The sequence below is a fragment of the Nerophis lumbriciformis genome, linkage group LG23, assembly GCF_033978685.3.
Source record: "Nerophis lumbriciformis linkage group LG23, RoL_Nlum_v2.1, whole genome shotgun sequence".
NCBI lineage: Eukaryota > Metazoa > Chordata > Actinopteri > Syngnathiformes > Syngnathidae > Nerophis > Nerophis lumbriciformis.
In genome coordinates, this window is record NC_084570.2 from 37,821,661 (window position 1) to 37,837,409 (window position 15,749).

The 15,749-nt window shown below is 36.8% G+C and overlaps 1 protein-coding gene across 1 annotated transcript in view; it reads right to left on the minus strand.

Moving 5' to 3' along the window:
- mtor (mechanistic target of rapamycin kinase) overlaps positions 1 to 15,749 on the minus strand; it is a 277,393-nt gene that overhangs the window by 126,953 nt on the left and 134,691 nt on the right. Inside the window, exons 29-30 of the mRNA XM_061985591.2 lie at positions 8,845 to 8,920; positions 3,984 to 4,123 (exon numbers count right to left, since the gene is read on the minus strand). Of these exons, the coding sequence (XP_061841575.1) occupies positions 3,984 to 4,123; positions 8,845 to 8,920 (216 nt within the window). The remainder of the gene's footprint in view (positions 1 to 3,983; positions 4,124 to 8,844; positions 8,921 to 15,749) is intronic.

Here is a 15,749-nt window from a genome sequence, read left to right on the forward strand (position 1 = left end):
AATTCACCAAAACGTCACCGTGGAGTTATTGAGTCTGTTAAGCTGATTGGAACTGCATAGGTGTGTTATTGTTTGTGCTATGGCGCCACCTTTTGGACAAGTTTGCTCACTGCAGGTGCAGCTGGGCGAATGTCTGTGAAAGTGTTTCCTTCTGTTTAAAGCTTTCAACCGGAAGTACATGTGCCGTTCAGTTCCCTATTTGTCCATAGCATTTCTACTCGTATGGCTTCTTCATTTATCACTCCAATTAACGTTTGTAGGTTTTACAATATATAATTAAACAATTCCTACTTACTAAAGCGTCCCATGTGTGACGTCTGTGGGAGTGTTTTCGTGCATGTCTTATCGTCATGTAATCAAGCTAGTGTCAGTAGCATTAGCTAACAGGTTTACAAGTGTCCGTGTTAGTATTATTAACTTAAAATTACATTCTTTTTGTATTGTTTCACTTTCACAAATTCCTCGGTAGATTCACCGAAACGTTACCGTGGAGTTATTGAGTCTGTTTAGCTGATTGGAGAGGTAGCTTGCGCAGCTAGTGGGCCCATGACCATGACTTCTGTTGTGTTTGATCACCCATTTTACTGTCGTGTTACAGACACTGTTTGGAAACAATGAAGGTAAATAAACATTCTGTGTAAATAACTTATTTCACAAGGTATACATAATTGAGTCACCTCTTATTATTCCAGACTTAGAATGAAAGACTTGGGCTCCAATATGAAAATGCTACATTGCGGGTATAGTGATAGGATTTTTTTATGAGGAAGTTTCCATTATTTCCAAATGGTAACAATTATGTTGAAATGCAATACAAATTGGAGGCTGAGGAGTAAAGTTCCATCACAACATGTATTTACAACGTGAGACAGCAAGGACTCCAGTCCTTCTGGACGTTACGGCTGGCTTAATTTTCCAATAATATCCTGATTACTGTCGCTGGTTTCCTTTCACTGCAGGTTTTTCCTCGCCTATGTCAAAGCTGGGACAACTTGTGTTGTCCTTTGACGCTATGAGAATTCAAACTCTGTCCTATTATTTTTGATCAAACCTGTATCGAAGCTCTTTGACAGGAGTGTTGGATGTGTTTTCTCCTTTGACCCCCTCAAGCCTTGCGTAATAGTGGGACCAGCATTAGAACACAACTTGGTCAAAACGGTGGTGTTGAAAAACAAACATTTAGCGGAGTGACAGGGTTGACAAAAAGAGACGGGACAGTTACGTAAGTAGACGGCCATCTGCTCGCCGTCACGACTTCTCAAGACTAGCGAGAAGCAGCCTCCACATCTGACGTTTCTGTAACCTTTCATTCTTTCCGGATTAAATTACTTTGCTCAATTGGGAAGAAACTCTTTTTTTTATTTTCATCTTGTAATCCCTCCCCCTGAAATGTGTTTTGTCAGTACAGTCTGGAAAAGGCAAGGCATAAAATGTATTTATTATCCAATACTAAAATCGGACATTAGTCAGCAAAAAAATAAGTATGCGATGATATCGGCCTCTATGTAAAAAGTGCGATATCATGTCCGATACGAGTTAACAACAAAATGTCCTCCATTTTTTCTGTTTTACTTAAGTCAGTGTTTTTCAACCTTTTTTGCAGAGGCACACCACCAGCAGAAATCCTTAAAAAAACAGAACTCAGTTGACAGTAAAAAGTTGTTGTCGCAATTGTTGGATATGACTTTAAACCATAACCAAGCATGCATCAATATAGCTCTTGTTTCAAAGTAGGTGTACTATCACCACCTGTCACATCACACCCTGACTTGTTTAGACTTTTTTGCTGTTTTCCTGTGTGTAGTGTTTTAGTTCTTGTCTTGCGCTCCAAAAAGAGCAAAAACATTTTTAAAAATGACAAATATATAACAACTTTATATCTATGAATAGGTCTGAAACTGTCGAAGAATTAAAAATTTTGAAACTTTGAAAAAAAATTATATATGACTTACTAACCACACTTTTTTTGAGCGTGACCATTTTTGGGCTAAGAAGGGATAATGTGAGTCTATCGAAGAAAAAAAACTGTCATAGTTCCAAAAATAATAATGCATCAAAATCAGTTTAGTTATGAATTATTGACCAATTTATGGCTGTAATTATCTCATCTAAAGTATTCCACTTTGTAACTACTTTTTGGAAATTATGAATATTTTGTGTTTTTCCCATCATAAAACATGTTTGTTCTTTACAAAAAGAGCATAAAACCTAAAAAAAAACAATACCCACATAAAAAACGTTATATCTATGGATAGGTCTGAAGCTGTTTTTAGAAGGTTGAAAGTTCAAAGAAATAACAATATATGACTTACTTATAAAACCTAGTTTTGAATGAAGTGGACTCAAGGCTTCAGCAGAAATCATTGACAAAGTTAATTTTCTGCAGCTCCTCCTCTATATTTCATCTGATGGCTTTAAGATGCTACCCAGACACATTAGACTTGTGGAGGATGCTCCGTTTGGAAGTGCGATGATCCTCTCCATACAGCGTCAAAACGTCACAACTTTACAGTAGAGCAGGGGTGGCAAATGCAAAGGAAACTAGTTAGCCTGTAAGAAAACAAAAATCTATATATATTACGGTTTGAAAAATGGCCACTCAGTCGCCAGAATTTGACCATCAATTTTACAAAGGTTTTTTTACACCAAATGACTGCAAATTGTGTTATTTCGTTAACATTCTGGCGACTGAGCTGCCAGTTTTTATCGCTAAAATCTACGGCCATTTTTTACATTGCGTTAGTATACCGTATTTTCCGCACCATAAGCCGCCCTGGGTTATAAGCCGCGCCTTCAATGAACGGCATATTTCAAAACTTTGTCCACCTATAAGCCGCCCCGTGTTATAAGCCGCATCTAACTGCGCTAAAGGGAATGTCAAAAAAAACAGTCAGATAGGTCAGTCAAACTTTAATAATATATTAAAAACCAGCGTGATGTGGGCGCATGGAGTCGTATATCAACATGGACGGAGCTGCGTGAAAAAAGCCACCCGGCCTCTTCGCGTAAACTTCCCTTAACCACTCGCTCATCTTTTCTTCATCCATCCATCCCTTCGAGTTAGCTTTTATGATGACGCCGGCTGGAAAGGTCTCTTTTGGCAAGGTCTTCCTTTTGAATATCACCATGGGTGGAAGTTTCTGGCCATTAGCATGGCAAGCTAGAACCACAGTGAAGGATGACTTCTCATTCCCTGTGGTGCGAATATTCACCGTACGTGCTCCCGTTGTATCCACAGTGCGGTTCACAGGAATATCAAAAGTCAGTGGAACCTCGTCCATGTTGATAATGTTCTCTGGCCGGATCTTTTTTTCAGCTATCTTGTTTTTACAATATGCACGGAAAGTAGCCAGCTTTTCTTGAAAGTCTTTAGGCAGTTGCTGTGAAATAGTAGTCCGTGTGCGGATGGAGAGATTGCGTCTTTTCATGAACCGGAAACCTGTCGCTTAGTAGGAGCCATTTTGTGGTCTTTACAGATGTAAACACACAAAGGAAATGAAACGTAATATCCGCGCGCTTCTTCTTCTTCTACGGGGGCGGGTGGTTGCTTACAGTAGAAGAAGAAGCGCTTCCTGTTCTATGGGGGCGGGTGCTTACCTTGGCGGTTGCTTGCCGTAGAAGAAGAAGCACTTCCTCTTCTACGGGGAAAAAAGATGGCGGCTGTTTACCGTAGTTGCGAGACCTAAACTTTATGAAAATGAATCTTAATATTAATCCATATATAAAGCGCACCGGGTTATAAGCCGCACTGTCAGCTTTTGAGTAAATTTGTGGTTTTTAGGTGCGGCTAATAGTGCGGAAAATACGGTACATTGAAAAACTGTTCTTTGTTTTCAGAGCAGACATGCCATCAATGATTGTGCAGCTTGAAAGAAATCACTGCCCAAATATGTTTCACATTTGGACTAAGTCAAATGACCATCTCTGTTTTAGAGGCTATGCTGAAAGCTGTACACTGATTACTCTAAGAATAACAATATTACCATTCTCCCAGGGCCTCCAAGCAGCGCATCCTGCCCAGGATGAGCTCTGGGTCCTCCTTGTTCAAGTCGATCTTCTTGTCGTACGCCACCAGGGCGTCTTCCCACTCGTGGAGCTTCTCGTACCAGGTGGCTTGGATTTCCTGGCCAGAGGATGAAATGTTTCACTCTTCCATCCATTAGTTGGTCCCATTGAATGGGTAAAACAATAAAATGTTTCCGCAAAACATTTGAACATTCATTTTCTAATGTTAAGGGAATATTTTCCCACAGGTGTCAAATTCAAGGGCCATATTTGGCCCCTACATCATTTTAGATAAGTCTGGAAAAGCCTGGAAATGTTATGTGTCAAAAAAGTACTTTTTTTCCTAAAAGTATTTGTTCATTCTGTTTAGACAGAAAAACCATACATGTACTGCATGCAATTGCATTTATTTTTAACTTTTGTATTATCTAATAATGTATGAAATATATCTTATACAATAATGTATTTATATGTGTATGCACTCAGGTCTGGAAGTACTTGTGCATGAATCTGTAATAATATTGTTGTTAATATTAATAATGTAATATTATCGTACATTCCGGACTTTAAGCCACTACTTTTTTTCTGCGCTTTGAAGCCTGCAGCTCAGAAAAAGATGCGGCTAATTATTGGATTTTTCTTAAAGAGTTAAAAACAAAAAAAACAAAGCAAATATACTGAATATGTGTGTTATTGATAGTGCTATAGCGCCATCTTTTGGATGAGTTCACTCACTGCAGGGTCTTTCTGTTTGGACTGAGCCTCCAACCGGAAGTACAAATACCATTTCGTCTTCTAATCGTCCATAGCGTTTCTACTCGTATGGATGCTTCCTTCATCACTCCAAGCAACGTTTGTAAGTTTTACAATATAATTAAAACAATTCTTACTTACTAAAGCGTCCCGTAAGTCAGTGGTCCCCAACCTTTTTGTAACTGCGGACCGGTCAACGCTTGAAAATGTGTCCCACGGACCGGGACTATTAAATACTAATTGTAAGTGTATCTTGTGTTTTTTATGTTGATTTAATAAAAAAATAAAAAAATAAATTTTTAAACTTTTTTTATTTTTTTTTTAATTTCTTGTCCGGCCGGTACCAATCGATTCACGGTCGATTCACGGTCCGCGGCCCGGTACCGGGCCACGGTTGGGGACCACTGCCGTAAGTGATGTCTGTAGCAGTGTTTTCATGCATGTTTGTACGTGCTATCGTAATGTAATCAAGCTAGCGTCGTTAGCATCAGCTAATATGCTAACACGTTTACGAGTGTCTGTGTTAGTATTATTAACTGTGGAGGGGGGCGTGGCCTGTGGACCTGCAGCGAAGCGGGGTGTGCCAGGACCGGCTTCGAGATCAGCGACAGGTGCGTAGATGGCCCACCTGGGCCTGGTTATCTTATCACCTGTCGCTCTGTTAAAAGGCAGCAGCCGGGAGGAGAGAGTGGTTGGAGCTGGAGCGAGAGCACAAGCGAGAGCGAGAGCGACACAGACACGAACCCAGAGAGACAAACTTTGTGCTGAAAAAGCAAAAGAATGGAAAACCCTGAAAATAAACCCATATTACATCCTGAAACCCGGGCTCTCATGTCGATGCTTGGTGGTCTGGAGGACCCACGGGAGGGCAACCTCCACATTAACTTACAATGGCATTCTCTTTGTATCGTTTCAGTTTTGTAAATTAACCAAAACGTCACCGTGGAGTTATTGAGTCTGTTTAGCTGATTGGAGAGCTAGCTTGCGCAGCAAGTGGGTCCATGATGACGACTTCTGTTTTGTTTGATCATCCATTTTACTGCCGTGTTACAGACACCATTTGGAAACAATTAAGGTAAGTAAATAAACATTTACAGAATATTTCGGTGTAAATAACTAATTTCACAAGGTATATATCCGCCCTCTATCATCTGGAAAATACGGCACACATCAGAAACTTGAATGGAACTTATGTGAGTGACAAGGAAAACCCGTAAGATAAAGATCTGTATCATGTACAGTAGTTGTATTATGGTAATAATAAAATAGCAAGACTTCAAAGTGTAACTCAGAGCACCAGTTCACACGTAAACTCCAAAGACAAACTCTTGGCAATGGACTTGGCAATTGGTAAATCATACAGAGCGGCACTGGGCCCTTGGCAATACTTATTTATTGTTGATATATTTGGCAGGAGGCATTACATCCTCTTTCGATGAACCTGATAGAAAGCAGACATCTTCCTCCATTTAGAATTATTTCCAGTACGCTGCTATTGCAGGTGGAGGAGGAATCACAAGCATGCATAGAACATACACTTTATAGCACAGGTGTCAAACTCAAGACCCGAGGGCCAGATTTGGCCCGCCGCATCATTTTATGTGGCTCACATCAATAAAGTATTTTATCTTCTCTTACTAAACGTATTTTTGCTTTTCATTTTGAAAGAACAAAGACATGAATGTAAAACTTGTAAATGATTTATTCATATTAAAACTATTATATTATTATACTTGACAAAAATGTAATTGTTGTCCAAATGAAATTAAATACTTTAATATCTGTCACACTGTAAAAATAAAAATAGATTTTACGGTCAAAAAACAACTGGCAGCTTTGTCGACTATGGTACTATTTTTTTCATTTGGAGTAATACACAGTTAAAAAAACAACATGTATTTCAGATGATATAATTGTTGTATAATTGTATAAATGTATAATTGTTGATGACTGAAGTATGCTGATAGCAACCCAACTAGGGATGTCCCGATCCGATATTTGGATCGGATCGGCCGCCGATATTTGCCAAAAAACAACATGTATTTCAGATGATATAATTGTTGTATAATTGTATAAATGTATAATTGTTGATGACTGAAGTATGCTGATAGCAACCCAACTAGGGATGTCCCGATCCGATATTTGGATCGGATCGGCCGCCGATATTTGCCAAAAAATGCGTATCGGCAAGGCATGGGAAAATGCCGATCCAGATTAAAAAAAAGTACATACTGTGCTGTTTACGTGTATAAGTACCCTTTAAAAAACTGAAATTTACCCCAAACAACAACTTAGTGGTTGCCAAAAAGTGATTCGATATAATACTTTGATATTGACAAGTCTCATCTCTGCATAAATTATTAGGTTACCCTTGAGAGAGTTACATATATAATAATAAAGTACATACTGTACTGTTTACGTGTTGAAGTACCCTTTAAAAAACTAAAATTTACCCTAGACGACAACTTAGTGGTTGCCAAAAAGTGATTCAATATAATATTTTGATATTGACAAGTCTCATCTCTACATAAAGTATGAGGTTTACCCTTAAGAGAGTTACATATATGATGATAAAGTACATACTGTACTGTTTACGTGTTGAAGTACCCTTTAAAAAGCTGAAATTTACCCCAAATGACAACTTAGTGGTTGCTAAAAAGTGAATCAAAGTAATATTGTGATATTGACACATCCCATCTGTGCATCAATTACTAGATTATGTTTAAGGTAGTTACACATATGAAAATAAAGTACATACTGTACTGTTTACGTGTTGAAGTACCCTTTAAAAAGCTGACATTTACCCCTAACGACAACTAAGTGGTTGCCAAAAAGTGATTCAAGGTAATACTTTGACATTGACACATCTCATCTGTGCATAAATTATTAGGTTACCCTTAAGAGAAATACATATATGATAATAATGTACTTACTGTACTGTTTACGTGTTGAAGTAGCCTTTAAAAAGCTGACATTTACCACAAATGACAACCTATGGTTGCCAAAGTGATTCAAAGTAATATTGTGATTGATTTGATTGATTGATTTAAATTAATGCATAGACGAGATGTGTCAATATCAAAATATTACTTTGAAAGCCTTTTTGGCAACCAAGAATACATTGAATTCCAAGAAAAAGGTTTTAGCACATCGACATCAGATCAATAACAGTCCTTTACAATGTCATTAATATCATAATTAATATCATATCATATCATTTTTAGGACACGATAAAGTCTTAAATAATTTCCAACACATGGTTACATTAACCATGTGTTGTCCTACACCTAGTAATCAGTTTGGACAGACGAAGCCCCAGCAGTGTAGGACATCCATTTTTGTCAGGACCCCCCATGACAAAAAGTGAATGCCTGCCCTCACATGTTTCTCTGGAGGACGAGGAAGAGCTAAACATGCTACCATACTATACCGCTAAGTTACAGCTCTTAAATGTGGGTGGATCGATACAAATATCAAAAGTATACAATCAACAGTGATTAGATCGATACCTTTTACCTTTACAAAATACTATTTTAAGACCGAACTACCAGTTTTGATCATAAAATCTACAGATTGTTATTGTTAGTCTATGTAAAATCATCAAAATGCATCCGAAATTGTGTCATAATATCATGAAGTGAATCTCTATCCATGAATATTAATAATATATTATCCACAGTTACGAGCAGCCATAACTGCTATGAAACGAGTTATGACACCGATGATATATAGTAAACATAATACAGCACCCTTTTTTTTTGTTTTTTTGCTGACAAGTCATGCGAGCAAATGGCTTTCCCACATGTTGCTTTTTTTGGAACACAGAGTTCTGCGGGTGCGTGGCTCACGTGAGCTGCAGAGGTGGATGCAGACTTAAGACCACCCGTGATAGACTTGATTAAAGGTACTGTGGACAGGAACAATTACTAAGTCTAACAGAACTTAAGATAACATCTTAGGCTCCAGTCCTTCTGACACTTTGAAATATACAATAAGCATTTGCACCCTGGAACCTTCATGGCTTGAATAAATGAAGCGTTTTTGATGCGTTCATTCATTGACATGTACTGATGAAGCAAAACTCACCAGTTCACCAAAATGTTTCATGGCGTACTCCAGCACACCCGACGCAGCTTCTGGCTGTTGCAGTTTGTTGTTGATACTGTGAGACGGAGACAAAGATGTGCTATTAGAACGTTTTATTCAAACAAAATCCATCTGTTCTTGACTTATTAACCTTCTTTTTAGTCAAGAAGAGTCATAGCTTTAAGGATACCAACATTCTGGACTGCAATTTGACATTTGTTTTGTCTATTATAGTTTTTATGTTAGTAACATTCAATTAGCGCTGGACAATTAGTCAAATTTTAATTTGGTTGGGAAATGACCAAATTTCAATGTCAAATCAACATCACAACCCAACATTGATTAAACATCGTCAAAAAGCATGTTGTTTCAACGTTGTATTTGTGTTGTAGAATATTGGTTGGGAAATGACCCAAATTCATTGGTTAAATAAACATCACAACCCAACTTTGATTGTGTTTAAAAAGTACGTTGTTTCAACGTATTTGTGTTGTAGAATATTGGTTGGGAAATGACCACATTTCAATGGTCAAATCAACGTCAGAACCCAACATTGATTAAACGTTGTCAAAGAACATGTTTCAACGTTGTATTTGTGTTGTCGAATATTGGTTGGGAAATGACCAAAATTCAATGGTCAAATCAACTTCAGAACCCAACATTGTTTAAACGTTGACAAGAAGCATGTTGTTCCAACATTGTATTTGTGTTGCTCAACATCAGGACCTATTCAACCAGTTATCAACGTTGTTTCAATGTCTTGTGCCTGCTGGGAACATCTCTCCAAACTTGTCCCATACGTTTGTGCTGCAACAATTTTTGCCTATTAACTTTTATAGTTTTTATGTGAACATGGTATTTATAAGCAGCCCCACCACATAACAACGCTAAGAGTTAGACAAAAGATGTTGTGCGTGCAGCACACACAAATGGGACACGTTTGGGGAGATTTTGAGCAGGTGGATGATATGATTAGTCATATTTGAGAATAACTTCAAAGCCGTAAAGACACAAACAAAAATGTTTACTATTGAAGTGATAAGAGTAAACACTTCCTTCATCTATCAGACCACGTTTATCAAGAAACATTGCTAAGCTACAAAGAATGTTGAGCAGTTGGATTTTTGGCAATGTAGAGAATTGTTTTCTGGAGAATGAATTGTTTATTGTTTGAGGAAAGAGTCTGATGTGCACACATCTGGAAACACTCCTGTGAAAGGCACCTCCACTAAAAGGCCCACGAGCGAGCCGCTGCCGATACGTCAGTACAATGAAGCGTTTGAAAAGTTCCTGAGGACTCTACCTCGGCCTTCTTCTCAGAAAAGTAGCTTTTACGCACAGTCCTGGTCACAATGCCATAAAAAGCCTGAATGAATACCGACAGCTACAATTAATATTCCCAGCATGCCTTACTTCAGAGGACCCGCACATGACGACACTCTTAACAGAGTCCTGAAGACCACAGACAACACTCAACTCTTTGATACCTGGATGATTGACATGGACGCTCCATGGTCTTCCTACAATCTGGACTTTAATAGACATATTTGTACTGGAGTGACGTATTTCATCCTCCAACAAAATATGACTTTTTCCACTAAAAAATGAAAGCATGCGGGCGCTATTTTGATATTTTTCATTTTCAAAACCATCATGTTTTTAACCCTTCAACTTTTGTCCCACAGGACCTAGAAGTCTGCGATGAGGTGGCGACTTGTTCAGGGTGTACCCTGCCTTCCGCCCGAATGCAGCTGAGATAGGCTCCAGCACCCCCCGCGATCCCGAAAGGGACAAGCGGTAGAAAATGGATGGATGGAGGACCCAGAAGTGTCTTAGGCATTAAAATATTAAAAATAAGTCTTTTTTTGTACTATAATTAAATGCTGAAAATCTCAACTTTAGATATGTCGGTATAAAGTTTTTACTAATATTTTTACGTTTTAGTCAAAAATCAGTTTTTAAATATGCAATAATTTCCTCTCCAAAAATTCAAAGTGGAATATTTGGTGTGAAGTAACTTCTGCCCTGAATATGTCAATATTTCCTAACATAGATTTTAATGTATTATTATTTTTGAGCAATGATTGGGGATCCAAAAGGGTGTTGTTCAAATCCCTAGATTAACTTCAGATCTATCAATCGATTATAAGCTTTTACTTTTTTTTGTTTGTTTGTTTGTTTTAATCCCTTTTTGCAAAGACATCTTTGTTTTTCATGACAAATATGCAATACTTTCCCCCCAAAATATTTCAAATTGGAATATAGATGTGAAGTGATTGGAGCCTTAAATATGTCAATGATTCATAAAATTGATTTTGATTCATTATTATTTTTGAGCAATGACAATTTTAAAGAAAAAAACAGCATGCATGGCATTTTTGTGTTATTAGAGTCAACATTGCAACTTTTTCTCGGTACATTTCACCTGTTTACCCTTTTATTATTTTTTATTTTTTTAAACTGTTTTTAGAAGGTTTAATCCACACGAGGGCAGTAATTGACTTATCAGAGGGCTGTCCAGTCGTACTGCAAGATTGCCTCAAATAAGAAACCAAAAACACCTGATTTTTTTAAGGCAAACTTTGCCAAATTTTAAAAGGGATAAGTTTAAAAAAAAACTATTATTTGCTGACACATCAGTATGAAGAGTAAATCAGGGGATGCAATGTAAAATTACAAAATATTTCCTAACATATTTTGGAGTAAAAGTGAACCAACAAGTATAAAATGTAACTCAGTCACCTGGCATGTTATTGCATTTCAGGCATTATTAATAGCATGGAGCAACATACAATCTTTACATGTTGTAAAAAATACTAATTTAATGTTCATATTACACAATATGGTATATTTAGAGGTAAAATATACATATAACATTTGCTGTATTAATTTGTGGTGACTATTCAGTGTGAGTTGTAATAATAAAATCATAACTTTCTGATTTTTATGAGAAAAAAAAAATCACATTAAAAAATACATAACGATGTTGATATTTTGTACGTTTTTTATACGGTAAATAATTACAACATTGAGGTGAATTCAAGTGATGTGGAGCAGCTGGGGGAAGATGACGACAAAAATGTTTCTATGTTAGTAAATAGCATGATATATATTTCTGCGTATTGCATAATTTTTTGCTTTGTTATAAAAATAACATTTTGGGAGCAGCTGTGTCAAATATGATACAAATTGAAAATCATATTTGGAAATTGATTTTTGTAAAACAAATGTTTTAAAAAGATCGGTTTAGAAGGATCAACAAAAGCTCCTGTTTCAAATAATTGGAATGTTCTGTCAATGAATTAGTGGTTCAGGCTTTAAAGGGGAACTGCACTTTTTTTTTTTTTAATTTCTCTTATGGTTCACAATCATTATGAGAGACAAGAACACACGTCTCTTTTTTATTTATTTTAGAGATGATAAAAACACTTGCAAGATGTTGTAGTCTTCAAAGTCTCTAAAACAACTTCAAAACCCTCCATCCACGTTTTATATACACACTGCAAGTATATATATAATGTAGTAACAGACACCTTCATAACTATATGTAATATGTACAATATACACACTGCAAGTATATACCTAATGTAGTAACAGACACCTTAACAATATGTAATATGTACAATATACACACTGCAAGTACATATATAATGTAGTAACAGACACCTTCAAAACAATATGTAATATGTACAATATACACACTGCAAGTATATATATAATGTAGGAACATACACCTTCATAACAATATGTAATATGTACAATATACACACTGCAAGTATATATATAATGTAGTAACAGACACCTTCATAACAATAGTGAGGTGAATTATATTTATATAACGCTTTTCTCTAGTGACTCAAAGCGCTTTACATAGTGAAACCCAATATCTAAGTTACATTTAAACCTGTGTGGGTGGCACTGGGAGCAGGTGGATAAAGTGTCTTGCCCAAAGACCCTACGGCAGTGACTAGGTTGGCGGAAGCGGGGATCGAACCAGGAACCCACAAGTTGCTGGCACGGCCACTCTACCAACCGAGCTATACCGCCCCACATATATGTAATATGTACAATATACACACTGCATGTATATATATATATATATATATATATATATATATATATATATATATATATATACATAATGTAGTAATAGACACCTTCATAACAATATGTCATATGTACAATATTTACCCTATTTTGGTCATTCTAATCAATGCCGGAACTAGTTCTTTGGCGCATTTATTTCCGTTTCCATAGCAGCTCACTTTCGACTTCTGGCAACAACGTGTGTCTGACTTCCGTAAACAAGGCGTGTGCGTGTTCTAATCATGGCAGACTTGGTAACAAACAAACGAAGAATACTATTTTTAGACAAATGAGGATTCACAACCTTATCTTTTTGAAGCTGAATCTACAGAGGATGAACTGCTGCTTCTTGAAGCGAGCATGAAGGAAGAGTGAGACGGAGCAGATGGAAAAAGTGACTCGATGCTGCAAAATGTGGAATTTGAAGCCAAGCTATTTCCACATAAATGGAGTGGTTACCCAAATAAACAGAAAAAAATGTCATTGGTCAGCTGGACCAAACAGACAACTGTCCATGGAGTGAGTCACACTTTATATTGATCATGATACACGCCGGACGTCATTTGTGTTATTACAACTACAGTACATATGCTGTCTGGCTAGCTGTGTACAAACAAAACATGAAATAATACTTTTACAGATACTGTAATATGATTGTTCATGTTTTTCACTCAGTACAGATTGGGGTCCTATCACAGTGTTGTGTATTACAAACTCAAACGTGTTTCGTGTCGCGAAGCTAATTTATCTCTTTCCGTAGTTAGCTTTTATGGCTAATAACGTAGCATGGTGATGTGTTAGTACGCTAGTAAAAAGATTCCCTCAGTGTTCAGTCTTATGATAACAATGTTGCTACAGTTTGGTTATTATACAGGTTACAGAACGTAAATGAAGTATTGTTGATGGTTTTTTAATGCACTTTTAAAGTGATTTAGAGGTAGAATTGATTGCTAACATTAGCTGCATTGCTAGCCACCGAGAATGAGATGATTTTAGAATGCAAAAAAATAAAAATGTTGTCTTGTATGAAATTCCAAAAAAGTGCAGTTCCCCTTTAAGGGCCAAAGATACAGTTTTCATCAGAGGAGACAATGGTGAATACGAGTTGTCTCTCTTGTAGCTAGAGCCATCTGGCTGGCTGCCAGCCCCCCCCCCCCCCCCCCAGGAAGGCCAAAGTAAACACAGCCAGATGACAAGGTTCACACATCATGTTCTCAGCACAGCAGCTCTTAAAACTACCGTCAAGAATCATCACATCCTAACTCAAACCTGCTGAGCTGAAGTCCAACTCCTGAATGACAAATCATCTATCAACCTTATTTGGAACATGTCCCGAAATCGAATTACTTTCCAGGTGAAATTCCTGCTGGATGTTAGCAATGCGAGTCCTTCACTAAGAGGGAAGAAAAAGAAACCGATACTGTTCGGTGAAAGGGTTTGTTCGGTCAGTTGACTTTATAATGTCAACAAGGCAAAGTAACCGGAGAGACCATTAGATGTTAAAAAAAAAGACCATTTTATAGCAGCATGTATGAACCCGCAGTGGCTTTCCTAGTACTGCACAAACAGGTTTGCTATCAAGCTTGAATGGCAAAGACTTGGATTACAAAAACTTCAGCCACACTTTTGGTCTTAAATGTCCAGGGGTAAAACCACTATAATGGTACTAACCAAGTATTGCGGTACTAACCACTTACAAAAGCTACTATACTGCCTTTGAAAATACCGGTACTTTCATTTTTCATGGCGCGCAGTAGTGACATCGCCGGGAATATGAGCCGAGGCGCGTGTGAGTCAACACACATACAGAGCACAGAAGAGGTCGATTGGACGTATTTTGCCTTCAAAACTACCGACAGAGGTGACGTAGTTCTTTTAAAAAGATGGTTTGACAAAAACTATCTTTGAATCTCAGTAAAACTAAAATAATGCTATTTGGTAACAGTAGAAGACATAGTCAAACACAAATAGACAGAATAGAAATTGAAAGAGTAAATGAAACCAAATTTCTAGGTATAATGATTGATGATAAATTGAACTGGAAATCTCATGTAAAATGTATACAACAAAGTAGCAAGAAACACGTCAATAATGAATAAAGCAAAACATGTTCTAGATCAAAAATTACTTCATATTTTCTACTGCTCGCTAGTGTTACTACATCTGAGTTATTGTTAAAGTGTATAGAAATATGGGGTAATAACTACAAAAGTACACTTTATTCATTAACGGTGTTACAAAAAAGATCAGTTAGAATAATACATAATGTTGGATATAGAGAACATACAAACCCTTTATTTATTGAATCAAAAATACTGAAAATCCACAACATAGTGAATTTGCAAACAGCTAAAATTATACACAAAGCAAACTTTATAAATATACAACTATTCTTCTCAAAAAAAGAAGATAAATATAATCTTAGAGAAAAATGTAATTTAAAACACATACAACACTTAAGACCTTCAGTATATCTGTATGTGGAATTAAATTATGGAATGGATTAAGCAAAGAAATCAAACAATGTACTAATATGATCCACTTCAAGAAACTCTTCAAACTTAAAGTGTTTACAAAGTACAAAGAAGAAGAACCATGATGAACATTCTGAATTTATTTCATCCATTCATTCATTTTCAAAATAATCTTACTCATCTCACCATATGAAATGTAACTTACTTCACCGAGTGCTCTTTATTTATTTTTATTGTGATTACTTATGGAGTATATTGTGAATAAATTGAGAACAGGAAGTGAACAAAAGTTTTAGCAACTGTTATGTAGAAGAAAAGGGGTAGGATTAAATAAACTCTGCTTCT